The following is a 21,610-nucleotide window of genomic DNA, read 5'->3' on the forward strand; positions in this document are numbered from 1 at the left end:
TTGTTTAATAATTCATAAGTATTTACTTCAGTTTCATCAAGCATCAATCGTTTATTTAAATCCCACAAGTTACTATTCACTCCTCAGACTAATCACACCTCAGATTTCCCAACTGTCTCTCTCTCACTCTGACTGAACTTCACTCTCTCCTTCTCCTCTCAGGCTCCCCCTTTTTAACATCTCTGGTGGCCCCACCTCTCAACCATATCAGCATAGAACATGAATAATGCATAACCTATTCAGTATAATAAGGTTGAATGCTACAATCTGTATTTTGAAAATTCCTTCAGCTTATTGGCATACATGTGAAAAAATGTATACCTGTTTTCTTATCTAGAGGGGTGGGATAGCCTCATCAAATTGTAGGTTCGAACAAATCTCTCTCTATATATAATGCTGTAACTTGTACATAGCATGTGCATCAATGTGATCAATGTTTCCAGCCGATTAAGTCTTTATTTCATGTGTATGTTATGAGCCATCCAGACTTACAGTGATCCTAAATAGGCTTTTCAAGCTATGTGAGATATATAAGGAATGGCTTTGCCAATGCAATCTTCCAGTGAGTTTCCTCGTTTGACGTCACCACACTGGCTCATATCTCAGTGTGCTTTTGTATCCCTGCTTCTGCCTCAGAAACCGTATATTCCCACACCGAGGAATGACAATGCTCTGGAAAATACTGAGTCTTTTATATGAAAAGCAATTAGTTTATTTATTTCAAAGGCTTTCAATATTTCCATCAATTTTTTAAAAAATGGAATACTTCAAAATGCCATAAAAATACACCCCACCACACTGCAAGCATAATATGAGACAGATGTTGTAAGTTTTGAAGATAGAACCATGGCTAGCAGTGTATATTTTAATGGGTACTGTAGTTTCTTTGGTTAGAAAGAAAAGCTGCTGGCAACAATTAAAGTTGGAAAAGAGCACGTTCATATTGATTGACTTGGAATTAAAGTATCCTTCCAATCAGTTTTGGGAGATCAAGAGTTTTTTTCCCTCCTTGTAGGGGAGGAGAGGGGAGTGTGCATCACTCCATATGTTAGGCTTGCAACTTGCATCAGCCTTAGCCAGGATAGCCAGCGATGAGGAGGGTTAATAGTTGCCATCCCAATGCAGTATTTCTTATATCTTGTAGAGGAAACGTCTCAGGAAACAAGTGAGCACCAGCCTAATTATGCCAGTTTTAAACAGTTGTATTCCCTGTAGCTTCATAAGCTGTATTCCATTGCTGTAAACCCTAGACAACAAGTAGGAAACTGAGAACAAACACAACACCTTTGTTAACCCCATCTCTTTCGTAAGTTAGTAAAAGTTTGCTGTCTGTGTTGGTCGTCAGCCTTTTGTGTTTGTTATTTCCATATATTCCATTTTATTTGGCCATTCTGTTAACTGCAAAGCTTAAAGTTACTATTCACTAGTAGTTACTACTGCTAGTCTGTTTCTGGGCTGCGGTATCCAGAATCCCCCCAGCCAGCCTGTGCTAGCTGGGGGATTTTAGGTGTTGTAGTCCAAAAGATGGGCTATTGACAGGCTCTGGTTAATGGTCACATATGAGCAGGGCTTGAAAAATTTTAGAATGTTTCACCAGTCAGTCAAAAATTTCACCAGTCAGCATGACCGGACTATAGCCTTGCAATTTATGTTAACACATTTCAACTGGGCACTTGTTCACTTTTATTTCTATGTAACAATGTGTACAAACATAAAAAAAATTGTATTGCATACACAGTATTCGCCTATGTCTTCTTAGTAGAAAATGCACTACTGTTAGAGGTGTTGCACTTGTGTCCTTGTACATGTCTGGTAGCTTTAGCAGTGAAGTACCATTTATCGATGGCTTTAATAGAATTAAACTGTGGTAGTGGAGGCCCATTTAGATTAGCCATCATAAGGTCATCTTAGCACAATCTGAATGTTTTAAATATCAGATTCATTATACCCTCAGACTTGGGTTCCTTTATTACCTGCATGTCTGTGAGGTCATGGAGCTTTTATTTTGAATGACTTTCTTTTGAATGTCTCCAGCAAAAATAAAATGGAAAGCAAAAGCACCTCTTAAGGAGCCACGGTTCCTTCCCACCCCAGGATGTGTCCTCGTTCATTTGAAATTGGGAGCAGGGATTTTCCAGCATGGGAGTACTCTATATTCTCCTGCAGAATATATCTCTATGTGCCACTCAAACTCTCTTCTCACGAAAAGAGGGCAGTTTTCCTTTTGCACTGGGAGGGGAAGGGGAGGACCGCAGGATTAGAGAGAGGGAGAGAAACAGGCGGAGGGGAAGGAGGCAGACAGAGAGGGAGCTGTTACTTGTCGAGCAGCATTTTTCACTTGTCACAGACTGGTGGACGAGTGCATTTTTCAAGCCCTGCATATAAGACTCAGTATTGAAAAGTGTTTGGCGTGATATCATATCACACATCTTTCTCTAGTTTAGTCTCCCCCAGCCTAGTGCTTTTGAGATGCATTGTTCTTTGACTCCTTTCAAATCTAGCCCTTATGTGTGGAACTAATAGAAATTATAGTCCATTAACTTCAGTGGAGCAGCGACAGTGGAGGAGACCTTACCAGGAGAAACAGAGCAGAGATAGCCATTTTCTTGTGTTCAATAGAAAGGCTAAACTTAAGCCATAAGCAGAGGAGTAGGTTTGCCCAATCCACTTCAGCCTTATCTTTCACATGTGGGTAGCTGGAGCTCCACAGAGGAGCAGCTTATCCATGGGGGCTGTTCACACAAGTAAGAAACCTGAGGGGGCTCCCTATGTGGAGAGTCTGCTATCCTCTTCAGATTTAGCTCTCTTGTGTTGCAAGAGGCAGCAGGTTTGGTTTAGCTTTATTATTGAACACTTGAAGATGTTGAATTGATGGTGGTCCCATGTTTGGTGGAGTAAGGGATTAGGTCCCTTAGTCTTTAACCAATTGGGAGTGTTGTATACATTGGCCACTCTTTGGCCTAGTTCAGACATTTTGTGGTCTTCTTCTTCTTTCTTCTTCCTCTTTTTTTTTAGTACCTGGATGTCTTTCTAGCAACCTTACTCTGGAATTCTTAAGTTTGAAGAAACTGCTGTCAGGAAATCTGTGAATGTGGCTAGCAGGGATAATCTTGGAGCGATTTGTAGCTGTGTGTAATGATTCTCAGCTGTAGCAAGGACACTCTCTGAGATTGAATGACTGTGTCTTTCTAAGCTCACTTTACCTGGTAAGAGATTTTAGTGTATGTGTGTTCATGATTCATATTGCAGAGCATGCTATGTAGCAATGTTGTAGATATGAACTTGCAGCTTGGCAGAATGTGTCTGCTTCGCTTTCAGAATCGTAGTTGGATGTTGCCAGAAATTGGCTGAGCTTCTTTTCCTCCTCGTTCCCCCTTCCCTTTTGAGTGTTTCTTTTTATCTTTCAGCTGGCTACCTGACCTGAATGTCTATGAGTTGCTTTAGTGAAGTGCAGAATTAAATCACCACAATGTGGACCATTTTGCCCTCTAGCCAAAAGAAGTCCTGGTTTCCTGCCATTAATCTCCTGGCTAGAGATTAATAGCATCTCTTCCCCCACCCCAAGAAATCTAATTTCTTAACTACAAGGATTTGCTTCATATTTAAATCTGTGGCTAAATCCTACTTTGGGGATGACATTGAAGCTGTATAGCTCTAAAGTGGGTCATTCATTTACCCACTGCCCCCCATTTAGTGTATATACTCTGATGGTCAGTGAGGGCTGAGGTATAATTCAGTCTATCATGTATGTAAATCTGTGGTCTTGATATTCTACTCCTTGTGTATAAAGAACTGGATATCAATCCCTGAAAGCTCACAAAAAGTAACCTTGTTAGACTTAGAAGTTCTACAGTATGTTTTTTTTGTTTTTCTGAAACAAACTAACATAGCTACCTTTCTGAGGGGAAAAGGTGGTAGTCTCATCTGAAATTGCTGCTTGGAGTGTCTCATTTTCAAAATCTGTCTTGCTCCATGAACTAAATGGTTCTGAGTTCTCATCTGCAACGGGAGGGGCAAGAACATTTACTTACTTTCATTCATTTCATTTCTTGCATTGTTATATTTGATACCTTGGGTTTCCTTCAGTGAGCCTAAGGCGGCACATGTGGTTGTCCCTCTTGCCTGCTGTCTTCACAACAACCTTATGAGGTGGACTGAGCCCAGGGTTGCTGAGTTGCCTGCCTTATGGGTTTCTTTGTAAGGATTGCAGACAATTTTATACATAAAATGTTTTGTACCATCTTGGGTATACTATCTATACCACTACCACCGCCACCGCCACCACCACCACCACTACTACTACTACTACTACTACTACTACTACTACTACTACTACTACTACTAATACTACTACTACTACTACTACTACTACTAATACTAATAATAATAATAATAATAATAATAATAATAATAATAATAATAATAATAATAATAATAATAATAATAATAATAATAATAATAACAACTTCTAAACACTTTAGAAGAGAATTGTCCACTTAATTTAACTTGAAGAAACTTTCACTGTCATATTTATGTGCTGTCAAATTGATTCCAAATTAAATGCATTCAGAAATGCTTTACTATTCTCTTTTTTTGGGGGGGGTGCTTTCAGTCTGTGTAGCTTCCCCAAGGCTGGCTCTTCTGCAAGGCACAAAATGGAGGAATTGAATGCCCAACCTTGGTCCAACAGCCAGATTGCCTGACATCACTGAGTTATCCCTCTAGCTTTATGAGTACTAAATGTGTACTACTAGTACGTTTCATGGTAGCAATAGTAAACATGTCCAGAAAGGATAAGTTGCAGCCTTGGGCCTCTTATACAATGTGATGATTCTGGGGGTGTAAGTGTTTTTCCTGTTAATAAGTGAAAGGTGGAAGTTTTAAAGTGGAATCTTCATAGCAGTGCTTTGGACTACAATTCCCAGAACCTGCTGGATACTGTGATGGCTCTTGGAGCGCCCCTCTGCAGATTTAGTGGAGGGAGTAATGAATGTTAAACTCTTGGAAGTGTGCCACTGAACACATAGAGCCAAGCAACTTAATATGCAATGCACTGTCTAGGGGAAATGTCTCTGCTCCTTCAGGCAGAGCTCTGTGGTTAAAATCACACAAAGTGAACTTACCGTCATCCTTGCTTTCATTCAGTAATTGTCTCCAGCAACATTAGTGAATGCTTCTACCTGGAAGCAACAGGATTCTCATAGACTCTCCCAACACTCTAGTTTGCAATGTGTGTCGCCTAACAAACTTTAACTGGTTACTGCGAAAAGAGGCAGATTTAGGTCGTGGTAAAGTAGAAACAGAAACAGTTTTGCGGTGGAAATGACATTTCTGCACAGAAAAGGGCCATGCTAGCAATATATTTGGCAACTTCTGATTGCCAGTTTGTCATTTGAGCCAAGGCTTGTTTTTAAAATCTACCCATTGGGTCAGAGCAATTAATAAATGTTCCATCTATACTGGGAATAGGCAGAAGGGGGTAGTTGGGTTTTCTGTTGACAGTCTTCAGCTCTGTTACTCAGAACAAATCTCTGGCTCTAGAATTCTTTAATTCTAAGTATATGTCTTCTGCACCATGTGTTGTTCTTGTGTTTCTCTGGTGTTCCACTGAAAATCAGATACCACAAGGCCAAAGCCTATTGGCTTAGGCTGTAGCTTCTATGTATCAAATGGTTTTACATGTTTCCAAAACATAGTTTTAGATGTCAAACTGGCAAGATAGTTAAGTAGTTTAGGTATGTGGTTATGAAGACAGAGGTTGGGAATTTGATACCTCACTTTGCCTTCTGTGAATAAAGCCAACCTGTGTGGTGTTGGGCAAGCTGCAGAGTCCCAGGATGCCACCAGAAGAAGGGAATGTGAACCAGTTCTGACTATTCTCTACCTGAAAAACCCTGAAAAGGGACACCGTAAGTCAGAATTGACTTCATGGCACATGATGATGATAGTATTATCTACTTTGTTTCCCTGAAAATAAGACCTAACCTGAAAATAAGCCCTAGTATGATTTTTCAGGATGCTTGCAATATAAGCCCTACCCCCAAAATAAGCCCTAGTTAAGTGAAAACCTGCCTTCCACCATTGTGCAGCAACCAGAAGAAGATTGCATGACTGTATTTGAATGAACGTGGATTGTACATGAAAAAAAAAGCATACCCCGAAAATAAGCCCTAATGCGTTTTTTGGAGCAAAAACTAATATAAGACCCTGTCTTATTTTTGGGGAAACATGGTAGATATTAAACAGGGGTAGGTGAAACACTATCCTGCATGTAGCCTCCATGGCCATTTTTATAGGCTGTGGGCAGTTGTTACCTAAACATTGGCCTTTGTAGTTTAGTCGTTAAGTCGACTAATGACCCCATGGACCAGAGCACGCTGGGCCTTCATGTCTTCCATCACCTCCTGGAGTTGGGTCAAGTTCATGTTGGTAGCTTTGATGACACTGTCCAACCATCTCATCCTCTGTCATCCCCTTCTCCTTTTGCCTTCAAACTTTCCCAATATCAGGGTCTTTTCCAGGAAGTCTTCTCTTACGAGATGGCCAAAGTATTGAAGCCTCAGCTTCAGAATCTGTCCTTCCAGTGAGCACTCAGGGTTGATTTCCTTCAAAATGAATAGGTTTGTTCTCCTTGCAGTCCAGGGGACTCTCAAAAGTCTCCTCCAGCACCACAATTCAAAAGCATCAATTCTTTGGCGGTCAGCCTTCTTTATGGTCCAGCTCTCACTTCCATACATCAGTACTGGAAAACCCATAGCTTTGTTGGCAAGGTGAGGTCTCTGCTTTTTAAGATGCTGTCTAGGTTTGTCATCGCTTTTCTCCCAAGAAGTAGGTGTCTTTTAATTTCGTGGCTGCTGTCCACATCTGCAGTGATCATGGACCGAAGAAGGTAAAATCTGTCACTGCCTCCATATCTTCCCCTTCTATTTGCCAGGAGGTGATGGGCGCAATGGCCATGGTCTTAGTTTTTTTGATGTTGAGCTATAGACCATTTTTTGCACTTGCCTCTTTCACCCTCATTAAGAGGTTCTTTAATTCTGCTATCAGAGTGGTATCATCTGCATATCAGAGGTTGTTGATATTTCTTTCGGCAATCTTAATTCCAGTTTGGGATTCCTCCAGTCCAGCCTCTTGCATGATGTATTCTTCATATAAGTTAAATAAGCCGGGGGACAATGTACAGCCTTGTCGTACTCCTTTCCCAATTTTGAACCAATCAGTTGTTCCATATCCAGTTCTAACTGTTGCTTCCTGTCCCACATATAGCTTTCTCAAGAGATAGATAAGGTGGTCAGGCACTCCCATTTCTTTAAGAACTTGGCATAGTTTGTTAGGGGCCCACACAGTCAAAGGCTTTTGTGTAGTCAATGAAGCAGAAGTAGATGTTTTTCTGGAACTCTCTGGCTTTCTCCATAGTCCAGCTCATGTTAGGAATTTGGTCTCTAGTTCCTCTGCCCCTTCAAAATCCTGCTTGTACTTCTGGGAGTTCTCAGTCCACATACTGCTGAAGTGTACCTTATAGGATTTCGAGCATAACCTTGCTAGCGTGTGAAATGAGTGTAATGGTATGGTAGTTGGAGCATTCTTTGGCACTGCCCTTCTTTGGGATTGGGATGTAGACTGATCTTTTCCAATCGTCTGGCTGCTGCTGAGTTTTCCAGACTTGCTGGCATTTTGAATATAGCGTCATCTTTTAAGATTTTAAATAGTTCAACTGGAATGCCATCACCTCCACTAGCCTTTCTGTTATCCATGCTTTCTAAGGCCCACTTGACTTCACTGTCCTGGTTGTCTGGCTCAAAGTCAAAAACCACTGGGACATCGAGATCTATCTGGTATAATTCCTCTGTGTATTCTTGCCACCTCTTCTTGATGTCTTCTGCTTCTGTTAGGACCCTACCATTTTTGTCCTTTATCATGTCCATCTTTGTACAAAATATTCCTTTGTACAAAATCTCCAGTTTTCTTAAACAGATCTCTGGTTTTTCCCTTTCTGTTATTTCCCTCTATTTCTTTGTACTGTTCATTTAAGAAGGCCCTCTTGTCTCTCCTTGCTATTTAGAAGTCTGCATTCAATTTTCTGTAACTTTCCCTATCTCCCTTGCATTTTGTTTCCCTTCTCTATTTGTAAGACTTTGTTGGACAACCACTATGCTTTCTTGAATTTCCTTTTCTTTGGAATGGTTTTTGTTGCTGCCTCCTGTACAATGTTATGAGCTTCCATCCATAGTTTTTCAGGCACTCTGTCCACCAAATTGAGTTCCTTAAATCTGTTCTTTACTTCCACTGTGTATTCATAAGGGATTTGGTTTATATTATACCTGACTATCCCAGTGGTTTTTCCTACTTTCTTCAGTTTAAGCTTGAGTTTTGCTATAAAAAGCTGATGATCAGAGCCACAATCAGCTCCAGGTTTGTTGGGTTTTTTTTTGACTGTGTAGAGCAGGGGTGTCCAACCTTTCACCTTCCCTGGGCCACATTAGAAGATGAAAAATTGGTTTGGGCCGCACATACGTTTGGTTTGGGCCGCATGGGGGGGCAGCCCTAGCCGTCCTCCGCAGCCCCGCTCCAAGCGCGCTTACCGGCAGCTGTGATCTCAGACAGCAGAGGCTGCCAGCTTCGACTCTGGCGGCTTTATGGGGCCGGGAGAGGGTCCACCTATTGACGGGGACGGCGCAATGCAGTCACGCAGCCTCCCTGTCCCCTCCCACTTCTTCCTTCCTTCCCTCTCTCCCCCTCTACTGTTGTGACATGCCCTGGCCACATTCTGGCCGCAAGCGCCGGCAGTGTATCTTGAAACTTTGGAATTTCTTTAAAAATAAAAAATTGCACTGGGCCGCATTACTAGCTGACCTGGGCCGAGTCTGGTGTAGAGCTTCTCTATCTTTGGCTGCAGAGATTATAATCAATCTGATTTTGGTATTGCCCATCTGTTGATGTCCAGGTGCAGAGTCCTCTCTTGTGTTGTTGGAAAAGAGTGTTTGTGATGAGCAGCTTGTTCTCTCGACAAAACTCTATTAGCCTTTGCCCTGCTTGGTTTTGAACTCCAAGGCCAGACTTACCTGTTGTTCCTTTTATCTCTTGACTCCCTGCTTTAGCATTCAAGTCCAGTATAATGAGAACATCTTTCTTTGGTGTCAGTTCTAGAAGGTGTTGTAAGTATTCATAGAATTGATCAATTTAAGCCTCTTCAGCAACAGTGGTTGGTGCATAAACTTGTATTGGCCTAGTATTTGCCAACTGTCCCCTCCAGAAACTTCTAAGGAGTGCAATTTACCATTTTTAACCTTTGGGAGAGGCCTGGACATGTTATAATGCAAATGTGGTTGTTACATTTGGCTTTTAAAAAAGACCCTCTTGTGTCTCAAATAGGTACAGCCACCCCAAGAGTCTATCACCCCCCCCCCCCCAGATTATTCTGGAAGTACGGTTCACCAATTGTAGGCCACAAAATTTGAAGATGGGGTGTCAGGAGTAAAAATGATCAGTGTGGCCAAGGTTCCAGGAAGCTTATGTAGTTCTTTAACTCATAGAAGTTACCTTCCCATTATAGTATAATATCTAAACTTGACCACCCCGACTTCTGCAATTGCGACATATTACAAGTTTATAATGGGATTTTGCTTTAGTCTAAATATACAGCTTTGAGTCATTTCCAGCGTTCCCTGAAACATAAATTGCTGCCAGAGAGCTTTCAAAATTATATGTAGCAAATTGCCATGCTTTAAATTATAACCAGAAAAAGAAAAAAGAAAAAAAAGTTGTCCTTTGCTTTCTAGCGCATGGCTAATCTTGCTTGCTTGCTTGCTTGCTTGAAGCATTCACTTTCCTGACACTCCAGTGGTGATAATGCTTTTGCTTTTCATGGCTTACACTGAGGGCCTCACTTGTTGTTACTGACTTAGAAGAGAAAATTGCTGAAGTGATAAGAACATCTGATTGCCACGGCACAAGCTTGTCATGTCTGCTGTAGTTTTCAAATCAGTTCATTTTCTGATTGGTGTGATTTGTCCCCATCTTTGCTGTCGTTCCACAAGCAGACGAAGACCTTTCTCTTCTCTTCTCTTCTCTTCTCTTCTCTTCTCTTCTCTTCTCTTCTCTTCTCTTCTCTTCTCTTCTCTTCTCTTCTCTTCTCTTCTCTTCTCTTCTCTTCTCTTCTCTTCTCTTCTCTTCTCTTCTCCCTTAGGGGCTGGACATCTGAGAACAGTTTTTAAATATAATATTGTGTCTTGTTGCTTTGAATGTGCCATTGGTGCTGATTTTGTTTCACATTTTTAGTTTGGTATTTGCTTGATTCTTTTAAAATGTTGTATGCTTACTGTTTTTAGCCTTTAATTATTGTCTGATATAAGCCACCATAGTTCCTTCTTAAGGAGAAAGCTTGGGTAAAAATATTTTCAACAAACAAGCAGATCTAGGCTCTGCTTGCAATATGACCTTTAGTCATGAAGGTTTTGCCTGAATCACATCTCACAAGCACTTAATAGGTTTGAAGCTTCTACTGATGGCTCTGTAGAGAATGATATGAACCTCGGTTCAGAGGTTTGTGCCAGTTTGCATGGCGTTCCCTTCACATTTTCACAATCAGTGAACATTGTTTATTGCAACTAATTGGTGCCTCTTTTCTTCATTTCAGTATCTATATCACGGGTTTGGTCTTGGAGTGGATAAAGAACAATGGTGGGATTGCAGCTATGGATAAACTGAGCCAAACTAAATCACAAATGATTTATGACATTATTGATGGATCCAATGGATTCTATGTGTAAGTTGCTTTAACTTGTATTATTATTCCTTCAATATAAATGCCTTATAGTAAGCAGGCATGAATTCCTACTTACATCTGTCACTTTAAAAAGAGGGAACTAAACCTTCTGAAGTTGATGCTGAAACTGTTCCAGATGATAAAAAGATAGGAAGTTAACAATCCCAAGACTGGCCCTGGCTTGTTCTTTTTAATAAGTGCACCAGGAAGATGGTAAGTCTGCAGTAGCCCTCTGGCAAACTTGGTTGAAACTTTATCTGTACAGGCTTGTAGAAATACTTTGAAAAACGTGATTTAAAATATGATATGTTCCAGTACAGGACAGATAAATGTTTACTTGTGGGTTAATTACGAGAAGACAAATAAATGGAAACAACATCTCTTAAAATTTGCTGGGCCTCAACTCTGTACATGAAATTATTGAGGAAGCAGCATGGGGTGGATGTGTGAAAACAGTAAAATGGCAAGTTGGCAATTAGATTTATAGAGATTCAGATTGGCAGTAGATTGCTGTAGTATATATGTAGTATATTGAGCTTTGACCAGTAATAAGACAGCCACAGTTGTTCAGTGTTAGACTAGCACTGGGCTGGCCAAAGTTCAAGTATTTACTTGGCCATGAAGCCAACTGTGTGTCCTTGGGACAGCCCCTGACTTTCAGCGTATGTTACCTTATAGAGGAATTGTGGTGATAAAAATGAAGAAGAGGAGTAGGCACATTTTCTTGAGCTTTTCAGAGGAGATGTGTGTCCCTTTGGTACACCTTACCTGCTTGGGGCTCCTAGGCCAAGTTTAATTCTCTTCTCAAGAACTCACCATGAGGTTCCTGAAGAAAACGTGAAGGTCCCCCCTGCCAAAGGATAGGGTTGTGGCAGTCGGGGGAGGGGCAGAGGAATGGTCCATGTGGCTCCCTCCCTCCCTCCTCCCTCCCACTGCCCTCCCCACCTCCCTGTCTGGTGAGGCTGTCTGGTGAACAGGCGAGCCAGCCATCCCCTGGCCCAGCACAAGCGTGGTGCTGGGTGACAGAGAGGAGTAGACTACCCCATCGAAGAGAGTGCAGCAGTAGCCTCTGTCCAACTGGGTCTGGTGGAGGTGGTGCAGCTGCTCACGTTAATGTTGCTGGGCAGCTGGAGCCACATGGGCTGAGCTGGGTGCGCCAGGATCCAGGTGCCTCTTCCTGGCTGCGATTGGACTGGTGGCGGCACTGACCCTGGCTGGCAGTGTTTTCTTACTAGGCCGGTACTGGGAGCCATGTGGATGCTGCAGGAGGCGGTGGTGGTAGCATATCAGTGGTAGCTGAAGGCACAGCAGACGTCCCTCTGTGCCCTGACTACTCTAGCTCCCATCTTTTCTTATTTTTTTCTGTTGCCCATAATAAACAGCTTTTCTTTACAGTCACACATGAACTAATTTGAATATGTCGGCACTCCTGGACTTTCACAGGACTTTACCTGTTGAGGAGACTGATGGGACTGGTGCTTTCACACAAAGCACTCTTCCATGTGGAAAACTTATATGTCAGTTGGAAGGCTTGTAGCTTAGCTTTCTTCCTCAGGAGCCAATTTTTCAGGAGGCAGGAGTACTGTGAGAAGACCATACCATGCAGGAAGTGGCACACTTTTGAATGCTAAGTAATCAACAAAATTCTTAGTTTCTTCCATCCTTATTTCATGCATTCAGCTTTTAGTTCTGAAGTGGTTAAGGATTTCAAGTGAGTTTGGAACTTTTCCCCCAGATAACTAATTCAGTTTTTGCATCCAGCAGATAGAATGTGTAGGAATTCAAAAAGGAGAGGTTGGCCATTACTATGATGGAATTCTGCTGTTGCTGAGCAGTGTGTATCTTATCAATATGCACTGCTGTATTTTGTAGCTTAGGAGGCAATGTCTGCACCACACTTTTTAACTAAAGGCAAAGTCTTATTTGAAGCAGGGCTATTTACCTGTGAAATGCCATCTAGGCAACAAAATGCCTCACTGGACAGACTAGAATGTGACTCGCCTTTCAATACCATGAGAATCGTTCATTGTTATTCACATGACTCTAGTCTGCCTACATTTTATTCTGTGCTTCTGCTCATTGGCATTTAGTTTACGGCAGTATGAAACAGTTAAATTGCAATTTCCAAAGTGAGTCGTGTGCTTAATAACTGAATTGTGTCTGCAGTCTTTGCAGGCAGATAGCACCAGTCAGTGTTAAGCAAGTCAAGTTCTGGCTATGCTTCTATATTTAATGTGATAGTCACCAAAAGTAAGGATGGTGAGATTAGCTTAGGTAGAATACAGTTCTTGGTGTCAGTTAACCATGATATATGTATTTTATCTAGTATCAGAGGTCATCTGCCCCTCAGTTCCAGTTAATGGAGAATCCAAGAATGAGGGTGCTGGTTTTTGTGGGGTTTTTGTGTTCTTTGGCTGTGTTCTGAAGGTTGTTCTTCCTGACGTTTCGCTAGTCTCTGTGGCCGGCATCTTGAGGACTGGAGTAGGAACTCTGTCCATGCCCTGGACATGAGGGTGCTGTTGCCATGACCTTCTGATTTAGGGCTTCCCAGAGGCATCTCCTTGGTGTCTGGGAACAGAATGCTGGATCAGAAAGGCCTTGGAGGTTGATCCAGCATAGAGTTCTGATGGGTTTCAATCAGTGGCATAGAAGAGAGCAAATATCTAACTGCTGTGCTCATTCCTGGACAGATTGCAGAAGTTCACTCTTGCATGAAGTTCACGGCCCTCATGGTAAAGGATGAGCTTCATCAGCCACACAGGTTCCTTGTATAACCAGATCTTCTAAATTCAATGAAATGTTGACTAAGATAAATGTAGTAGAAACTAGATTCACAGTATGCTCTTTAGGCATCTTCCTGGTGGAACTGCCACACAAGTGTAACAAACCTTCCTTGACTCTTGGGGTCAAATGAGATGAGACAGCAGCTCACATTTAAAAGCAGAATTCCCTTACGTATTAAAAGATAGTTGCTTGTAATGGTGTGAGCTTTTCTGAGCTCATGTATCTTTCAAAATATACCTGTTTCAATATATTCGCGAAGACTTTCACAGCCGGGATCTAATGGTTGTTCTGGGTTTTTCGGGCTCTTTGGCCGTGTTCTGAAGGTTGTTCTTCCTGACGTTTCGCCAGTCTCTGTGGCCAGCATCTTCAGAGCACAGGTTGCTGTCCTCTGAAGATGCCGGCCACAGAGACTGCCGAAACATCAGGAAGAACAACCTTCAGAACATGGCCAAAGAGCCCGAAAAACCCAGAACAACCATTATACCTGTTTCACTTTGTGATTGGCCACTGGGAGATAAACAATTACTACAACAGAGGGTACCTAGATCCTCACTTGCTCAGTGATTCATTCACTGCCATTCCTAACCACCACTTCCTCTTCTGTTTCAGGAAAACTCAGTTGTGAGTACTATTTTAGCTTTCCTTATCTGCAAAATTAAAATTTACCTTTGGGAGGGCTTAGGGTCTGGATAATGGTATAACCTGGCCTGTCTTTTGGACCAGTCTAAGGGGCTTACATTTGGAGGAGGCAAGGAGAAAAACTTAATCCAGAATCCTGTTGGGGTTTTATTCTAGAGTAAGTGAATTCACATAAATAATGGCAGCAGTTTGTAATAAATTAAGAAAATGTTGGTTTTTGTGTTTGGTCACACTCCTGTCTCATGACTGCCATGGAGCTAAGTACAGTGGAACCTCTACTTACAAACATCCCTGTCTACGAACAATCCAATTTATGTACATCTCCGTTCGCAAAATTTTGCTTCTACTTGTGAACAGAGCTTCAAGAGGGGAAGGGCAGGAAATTTAAATTTGCCAACTATTCATGGCAAAGAGGCTTTTGCCCCAATGGTTAGGAAAAGGGAGGCTCAGCTTCCTGGGGGTCCCCCGCTACCGTGATCGCTGCCTTCGGAAGCCTCCCGGGGGTCTCCCACTGCTGCGATCGCCGCCATCGGAGACCTCCTGGGGGTCCCCTGCTGCTGCAGTCGCCGCCTTTGGAGGCCTCCCAGGATTCCCCCACCGCTGCGATTGCCGCCATCGGAGGGATCTCCCGCTGGGGTCTCCCGCTGCCACGCCACCTTCGGAGGCCTCCCAGGGCTTCCTCACCGTGATGCAGGCTTTCCCAGGCCTACCAGGGGAAGCCCTTTTCTACCAGAGCTTCCCCTGGCACGCCCGGTCTACCCCGGGAAAGCCTACGTTGGGGTGAGGAAGCCCTGGGAGGCCTCCGAAGGTGGTGATCGTGGCGGTAGGGGACCCCCGGGGGGGTCTAGAGGTTCCACTGTATGCGATTGGCACTTCATTAATTAGCTGCAATTTGCCCTCACAATTCATGCAATTTAATTTATTCCAGAATAAAATCCCAATAGGATCCTAGCTATATGTACCCTTGAGAGCATATGCTTCGGTTGTCTTTTATGAGATTTTGACTGAAGGGAACTGTCCTTGCTAGAGCAGTCATGCTTGTAGTTAACTGTAACTGCCCAGCCATGTCAGCATACATTACCTCTAGTATGAAAAGCAGTATACTTGTGAGTATCAGTTGTTAAGCAACAAAAACAGAAGAGGACTTTTGATGCTGTCTGGTAATTATGATCTTCCCAGGATCACTCTGGAGAGCTGGATGCTGGAATGGATAGGTCTTAAGTCTGCTCCTCCACGACTTTTGCTAAGCTGACTAAAGGGTGTTTTTCCTTCCCTGACATAAGACAGGTTGCTTTTGTAACATTTTTTTTCTTATTGCAGGATCAGGGTTTTTTGAACTCAATTTTTAAGCTCTGAATTTCAATAGAATGTTTAAAAATTTGAAATCTAGTTTTTACTCATTCTTCCTGCTTTTCTTAGGATAAATCTATGTGTGCACTTAATATGTTTAAGATCAGTGGTGTGCTTGGTGTTCCTCCATGTGAATTCACATGATAATTGCTTAGTTCAGGTACCACACTAAGGTACTTCAAAATTCCCAGCCTGTAGGAAGGAAGTGAAACCTAATCTTCTTTCTGAATGACTAGATTTCCTTGTGAAATGAGCTTTTTACGTTATGCAGGAAAGTAGTCTGCTGTCTGAAGTTCTGTACTATGTGATATTTTGCATGTAGAGTTGGTCCTTGAGAAGCTCTTCTTATCTAAAGTGTATTGGTTGACATTTGGCCAGTTCCAGATAGTCATGTTTGTAGTAGACTCATTGGAATTATTTGGACTCCAGACTCACATTGATTTCTATCAGTTTGGTCTAAATATAACTGAATCTGGATCCAGCCTGTAATAAACGAATTGTAAAACATGGAAGAACCTCTTTGTTCTCATGAATTAGTTGCTTTGGAATAGAGGGTTATGCTATTATGTATTGCTTCTAATCATAGTTCATATTTCATTGTCTTTTCATGTAACATCCAATTATCTTTCACATATAATATACTTAAAATAATGTGGGGCAGTCTTTATTACCCAGTTACACTCCAGTTCTTCTTCGTGAGCTTGAAAAAGTAACATTGAATGAATGTTGCCCCTATAGCGCATGCTCCACCCGCCTCAACCCTCAGTTCCATTTTACTGTCTTAGTGCTTGGAACTTCTCGTTTAGAGCTATCTTATTTTTTCGCTTATCCTATTCTTGGCTTTGACTATGGACAGTTTTCCTGGATCTATTTGTTACGGAACTCGGACTGTTTTCTGGTATTGATCGGATTCTGTGATTTGGACTTGTTTTTTTCCTGTGCTTGCTCATTACCGACTTGGACTGTTTCAGACCTTCCCTCTTTGTGAGTCCTTTTTCCTAAATATCTCATAATTTATGTCCCTGTCGGGTCCTTTTAGAAGGTGCATCTCGTGTACTCATAAGTTGCTGTTCTCAGACGGCCACGAGCACTGCCTCTTCTGTCTGGGGGAAGGACATCAAACCCAATCTTGTAGGGAGTGTAAGAAATTTACCCACCCCACCTTAAAAGCCTGACAACAAAGATTAAAGCTTTTCCTCTGGAATAAAACCCTTTCTGCCTTGAAACCTAGTGCCATGGAGACTTCCCCCGACCCTTCAGCTACTCATTGGGTTGAGGGACTGACTAAGTCCCCCCCACCTTACCAACTTCGAAGCCTGCTGAGAAGATGGCAGAAAAGTCCACGTCCTCGATGTCGAAGAAATCATCCATCACAACGTCGTCCATGGCTTCTAAGACAACATTGTCTGAGGCTCTGAAAAGGAAGAAAGCTTTCGTTAAGACTAAAAAAGACAAACACTCAAAAAAGTATGGTTGACCCAGCAAAATACCCCCAATATCGGCATCGCTTCCGTCTCCTATACTGGAAGACTCCTCTCAAGACCAGAAGTCTCTCTTGGAGGATGGTGGGTCGCTTCCACCTTGGTAGGCTCAGGCTCTGGCACCAGCGCCAAGCCATTCGCCTAGCCCTAGCCAACTAGATGATGTTCCGCCGTCTAGCAAGGCTTCTGCCCCTTCTAGCTCTGTTTCTAACGGGCAGGCATCGATCATAGAGCTGAGTCTTTCGGATTCGTCAGCTCGGGACTCTCCACCCCGAAAAAGAACCTCCAAGAGAAAACACATCTCTCCAGCTCGACGTTGCCACTCTCGTTGACAGGTTGTTGTCCTACCTAGTTCTTCTCGACATCGAGCCAAATCTAACAGAAATGACCCCATATATATTGAGGTTGAACGAAGAACGGGCTGCTGTTATGACTCTGACTCCCTTACAGAGATTGAAGAATACTGCAAGAAGAAGACACTTCAATATCTCTATGCCTCATCCTCTTCATCCTCACCATCTCCACCAAGGCATCGACATTGAGTGGTTTATGCACCTGACCCTTCGATGTCCAAGTCAGCTAAACATCAGGACTCTTCTGAAACTTGTTCCCACCATAAATCTACTCAGGAAAAAAATTACTACCGCTTCGGAACTAGCTTCTCGATCTCAGGCTAAACCACAGGCTATCCATGAGGCTACTTCACATGCAGCGAGCAAACAACCTCATAAAGCGAGGCTGGCACCTGCATCTCCATCACCTTCTTTTCAAGATGACCCCATCTCTTCCACTGACTCCATCATAGAGCCGGACGCCTTTTCTGAGGTTTCAGAGGACTATGCCATTGATGGACGCACTCCTGAATCAGACGCTGCTGACCTTCATCCTTCCTCTCCTTCTGAGGATTATTCTTCATATGTCCGGATGATATCCTAGATGGCCAAGTCACTTCATAACATTCAGCCTCCTGTTAGACCTCCGTTACCACAATGGTCGCTACAACTTGTTCTACATGCTTTGACACGTCAGCCGTTTGAATTTATGCTTCTGCTGACATCCGTCTCCTGTCGTTCAAAACGTTTTTGGTAGCTATCACATCAGCAAGGAGAGCTAGTGAGTTAGCTGCCCTCCGAGCTGATCTCCCTTACTTATACAGGGCGAAGAAAGAGGCCAGTTTTAGGAGAGCTGTTTTGACCTCATTGCTGTCGTGACGGCCCTCCATCTGGTAAGTGAGCTTGCTAGTCACCCTATTGTGTGCATTCACAGAGGCCACGAAGAAGAAAGAGAGGTTACTTACCTGTAACTCTAGTTCTTCGAGTGGACCTCTGTGAATTCACACATCCCACCCAACCTCCCCATTATCCGTCACTCTTCTTAGCTCTTGCTGTTCAGAGCTTTGCTAGTGGAGGATAAAACGGAACTGAGGGTTGAGGTTAGCGGAGCATGTGCTATGGGGCAACGTTCATTCAGTGTTACTTTTACAAGCTCTAGAATATTTTGAGGAGTCCAGCGAAAGTGCAGACTGAACCATATTGTGTGAATTCACAGAGGTCCACTCAGAGAACTAGAGTTACAGGTAAGTAACCTCTCTATTTTGGGGGGACTATGACTCCCATTAACCGCTGCTATGATGGCTAAAGTTGAGGGGTCATGGGGATTAAAGAAATAATTTTATGAAAGGTATCAGGTTGGGGAAAGCAGGGAAGTGGTTGAACCAACAACATGTCACTTAGAAGCATTATGTGTTTTATTAATATGTACTGAATATGTAACAATAAAAATAAAACTTTAATAACAAAGCATACTTTCATGACATTTCCAGATGCCCTGTGGAAAGAAAGAACCGAAGCAGAATGAACATTCCTTTCCGGATCGGCAGTATTAAGGGCGATGAGGCCCTAGAAAAGAAATTCCTTGATAAAGCTGTAGAAAACAACATGATATCTCTGAAAGGCCACAGGTAAGAGAAAAGCCCATGAAGAAATTAAGGCCACTGTACAATATGAGAGGAAGAGCAGTACCAGTCATACAGAAGAAAAGTGGTATAAATATAGGGTTGCCAGACGTCCGGCAAAGAGAGGACATGTCCTCCTTTTGAAGCTAAAATCCTGTGTCCGGCAGGCAAAGCTAAAAAGCTTTAAAATGTCCGGCTTTTCTATCTCCACCCCCTTCCCCTGCAGACAAACCTCAAAATGTAAATCACATCTTCCTCCTTCCTTGGTTGTAAGGCATTTCTAAATCCTGCGCACTTGTAAATCCTCCGTTCTGATGGGACTGGGAGATAAGCCAGTTTAATTGGTCCCCCGCTGTGCAACAAAGCCTGGGGCAATCAATGACTGCTTCTGGGGGAGGTGACTGAGAGCACGAGGTAAAACTTCAATTAAGGAGCGACTGGTGGCTTGACAGAGCTTGTTTATAAGATTGGAGAAAATTTAGGGAGGGAGGGAGGGTGTGTGTGTGAGTGAGAAAGAGACTTACTTTTATAAAACCATGAAAAAAGGTTGTGACTGCAAGGGAGAGAAGGCTCAAAGGTGCAAGGGAGGGATGGGTGGAAATGGACATGAGAGGAAATGGACATAGTGAACTGAAGCAACTGATTGTTTGAACATTGAGGGTTTGTGTGTCAGAGAGAGGGGGAGGGAGAGGGAGAGGGAGAGGGAGAGGGAGAGGGAGAGGGAGAGGGAGACACACACACACACACACACACACACACACACACAGACTTGACTTTTCCATAAAACCATGGAAAAAGGAACATTGCAAAATTTAATCTCCATTGCATTTAGCTCTGCTGAGAACAGCAAGTATTTCAAGGTAGTAATTGTACAATTAGCTGTTTAAATAATGTTCTTTGGTATTTTGAAAAAAGCCTCCATTGAATTTATTTTTATTTTTTTAACATGACTGTTTCTTGATCAGTTCACTAAGAGATGTTTATTGGCAGGAATTGTAATAAAATTGTATTGATTGCGTGTTTAATGTGGATTCAAATGAAACATTCAGTATGTCCTCCTTTGTCCTCCTTTTTGTCTTTCTATGTCCTCCTTTTGGTACCAATGTATCTGGCAACCCTATATAAATATCTTCATTTTCCAGGATAAAATGTGAAAAAAAAAGGCCTTCTTATTAGAACTGTGCTGAATGTTTGTCCATTTCAGTTATTTCTGAAAAATCCTCTTCATTCAAGAATGTGCACTTTTTAAAAAACTACTTTTTATAAACCAGAGTGGACAAATCCTACAAGTTCCCGAACCCCATGAAGCCACCCCAGGACACAGGATCAGTTCAACCTCTGTCTTCCAATAGTTTCCTTTATACAGTACAGTATTTTATCTGTTGAAGAAGCCTCCTTGTGCCCTCTGTTGGCCACACAGAGCAATTTCACTCTCCTTCCCCCCCCCCCTTTTTCTTTTTGGTCTGCTCCTGAACTTTTCAAGACACAGGCGAGCCTTCTTCAAAACTGGAAGTGACTTCCATTTTTGAAAGAAAGCCTCCTCACTTAATCCTAAAACATCTTGGTGGAGAGTGGGTTAAATTGCTCTTGTGCTTCCCAAGGTTGTAGGAGGCACGTTGAACTTTTTTTTTTAAAAAAAAATGGTAGTTAATGGTGCAGTTCTGGAGGGCAAGATGTGCTTGGCCAGCACTCCTTCCAAGCTGTGACGAACTTTCCTTTGAGCTTCAGATTACAGGGTTAGAAAGTCCTGAATCAGTCATGAATTAAGGTCCTTGAACCTGACATTCCTGTTCTTTGTTACAAAATAAATATTGAGGTAAGGAGGTAAGTACTGCCATAGGTTCTCAAATTTGTGATTGCCTCAATGTCATATCTATTTTTTTACTACTTATACCTTTTTCCTCCTTCCCAGAGTGACCCAAGCCAGTGGACTCAGAATGACATAGCCAAATGCATTTAGTTGTGAGCCACAGAGTACATACGAAATCTTACACTTGGTCACATGAAGGGTGATACAAGCAGAAAGGCAGGCGAGCGAAATCTGTTCAGAATAAGGCAGCCTGGCAACCACTAAGCTTAGAATTTTCAGTGTTTATTCCAAATGTTTCTGAAAATCACCACCTCCTGACTCAAACATTATTATACAAATGTATCTAATAAAAAGCTCTGTTTCTAAACTATTCTCAGGAAAAACAACACCTTGGTCATTCCAATTTGTACACTGTTAGAGTTGAACTTTCTTCTTGTCTTGTAATGGTCCTCCTTGGACCTGTTGCTGAGCATCAGTTTCAGAGTAGTAGAATATTTTTCCTGTTGAGGAGATAATACATTTGCAAAGTGATATTTCAGGAAAAAGGCACTTGAAAAAGTAAAGCCTGTATGTGTACAGTGGTACCTCGACTTATGAACTTAATCCGTATTGGACTGGCATTCGTAAGTCAAAATGTTCGTAAGCTGAGGCACCATTTCCCATTGAAATGCATAGGAACGGGATTAATCCATTCCAGCATTTCAAAAAAACAAAACAAAACAAAACAAAACACCAAAAACCAATAATATAAAAATAATACAAAATAAACAGAGCAAATCCCACGCTGGGACTGCAAAAAAATTATAATCCAAAAACAAAACAACACA

General features: G+C 42.3%; 1 protein-coding gene across 1 annotated transcript in view; it reads left to right on the forward strand.

Annotated features, from left to right (window-relative positions):
- The window catches only part of PSAT1 (phosphoserine aminotransferase 1), a 42,758-nt gene that overhangs the window by 16,075 nt on the left and 5,073 nt on the right, over nucleotides 1-21,610 (forward strand). Inside the window, exons 7-8 of the mRNA XM_020787783.3 lie at nucleotides 10,637-10,765; nucleotides 18,842-18,979. Of these exons, the coding sequence (XP_020643442.1) occupies nucleotides 10,637-10,765; nucleotides 18,842-18,979 (267 nt within the window). The remainder of the gene's footprint in view (nucleotides 1-10,636; nucleotides 10,766-18,841; nucleotides 18,980-21,610) is intronic.

Source organism: Pogona vitticeps, chromosome 2 (genome assembly GCF_051106095.1).
Source record: "Pogona vitticeps strain Pit_001003342236 chromosome 2, PviZW2.1, whole genome shotgun sequence".
Taxonomy (NCBI): Eukaryota; Metazoa; Chordata; class Lepidosauria; order Squamata; family Agamidae; genus Pogona; species Pogona vitticeps.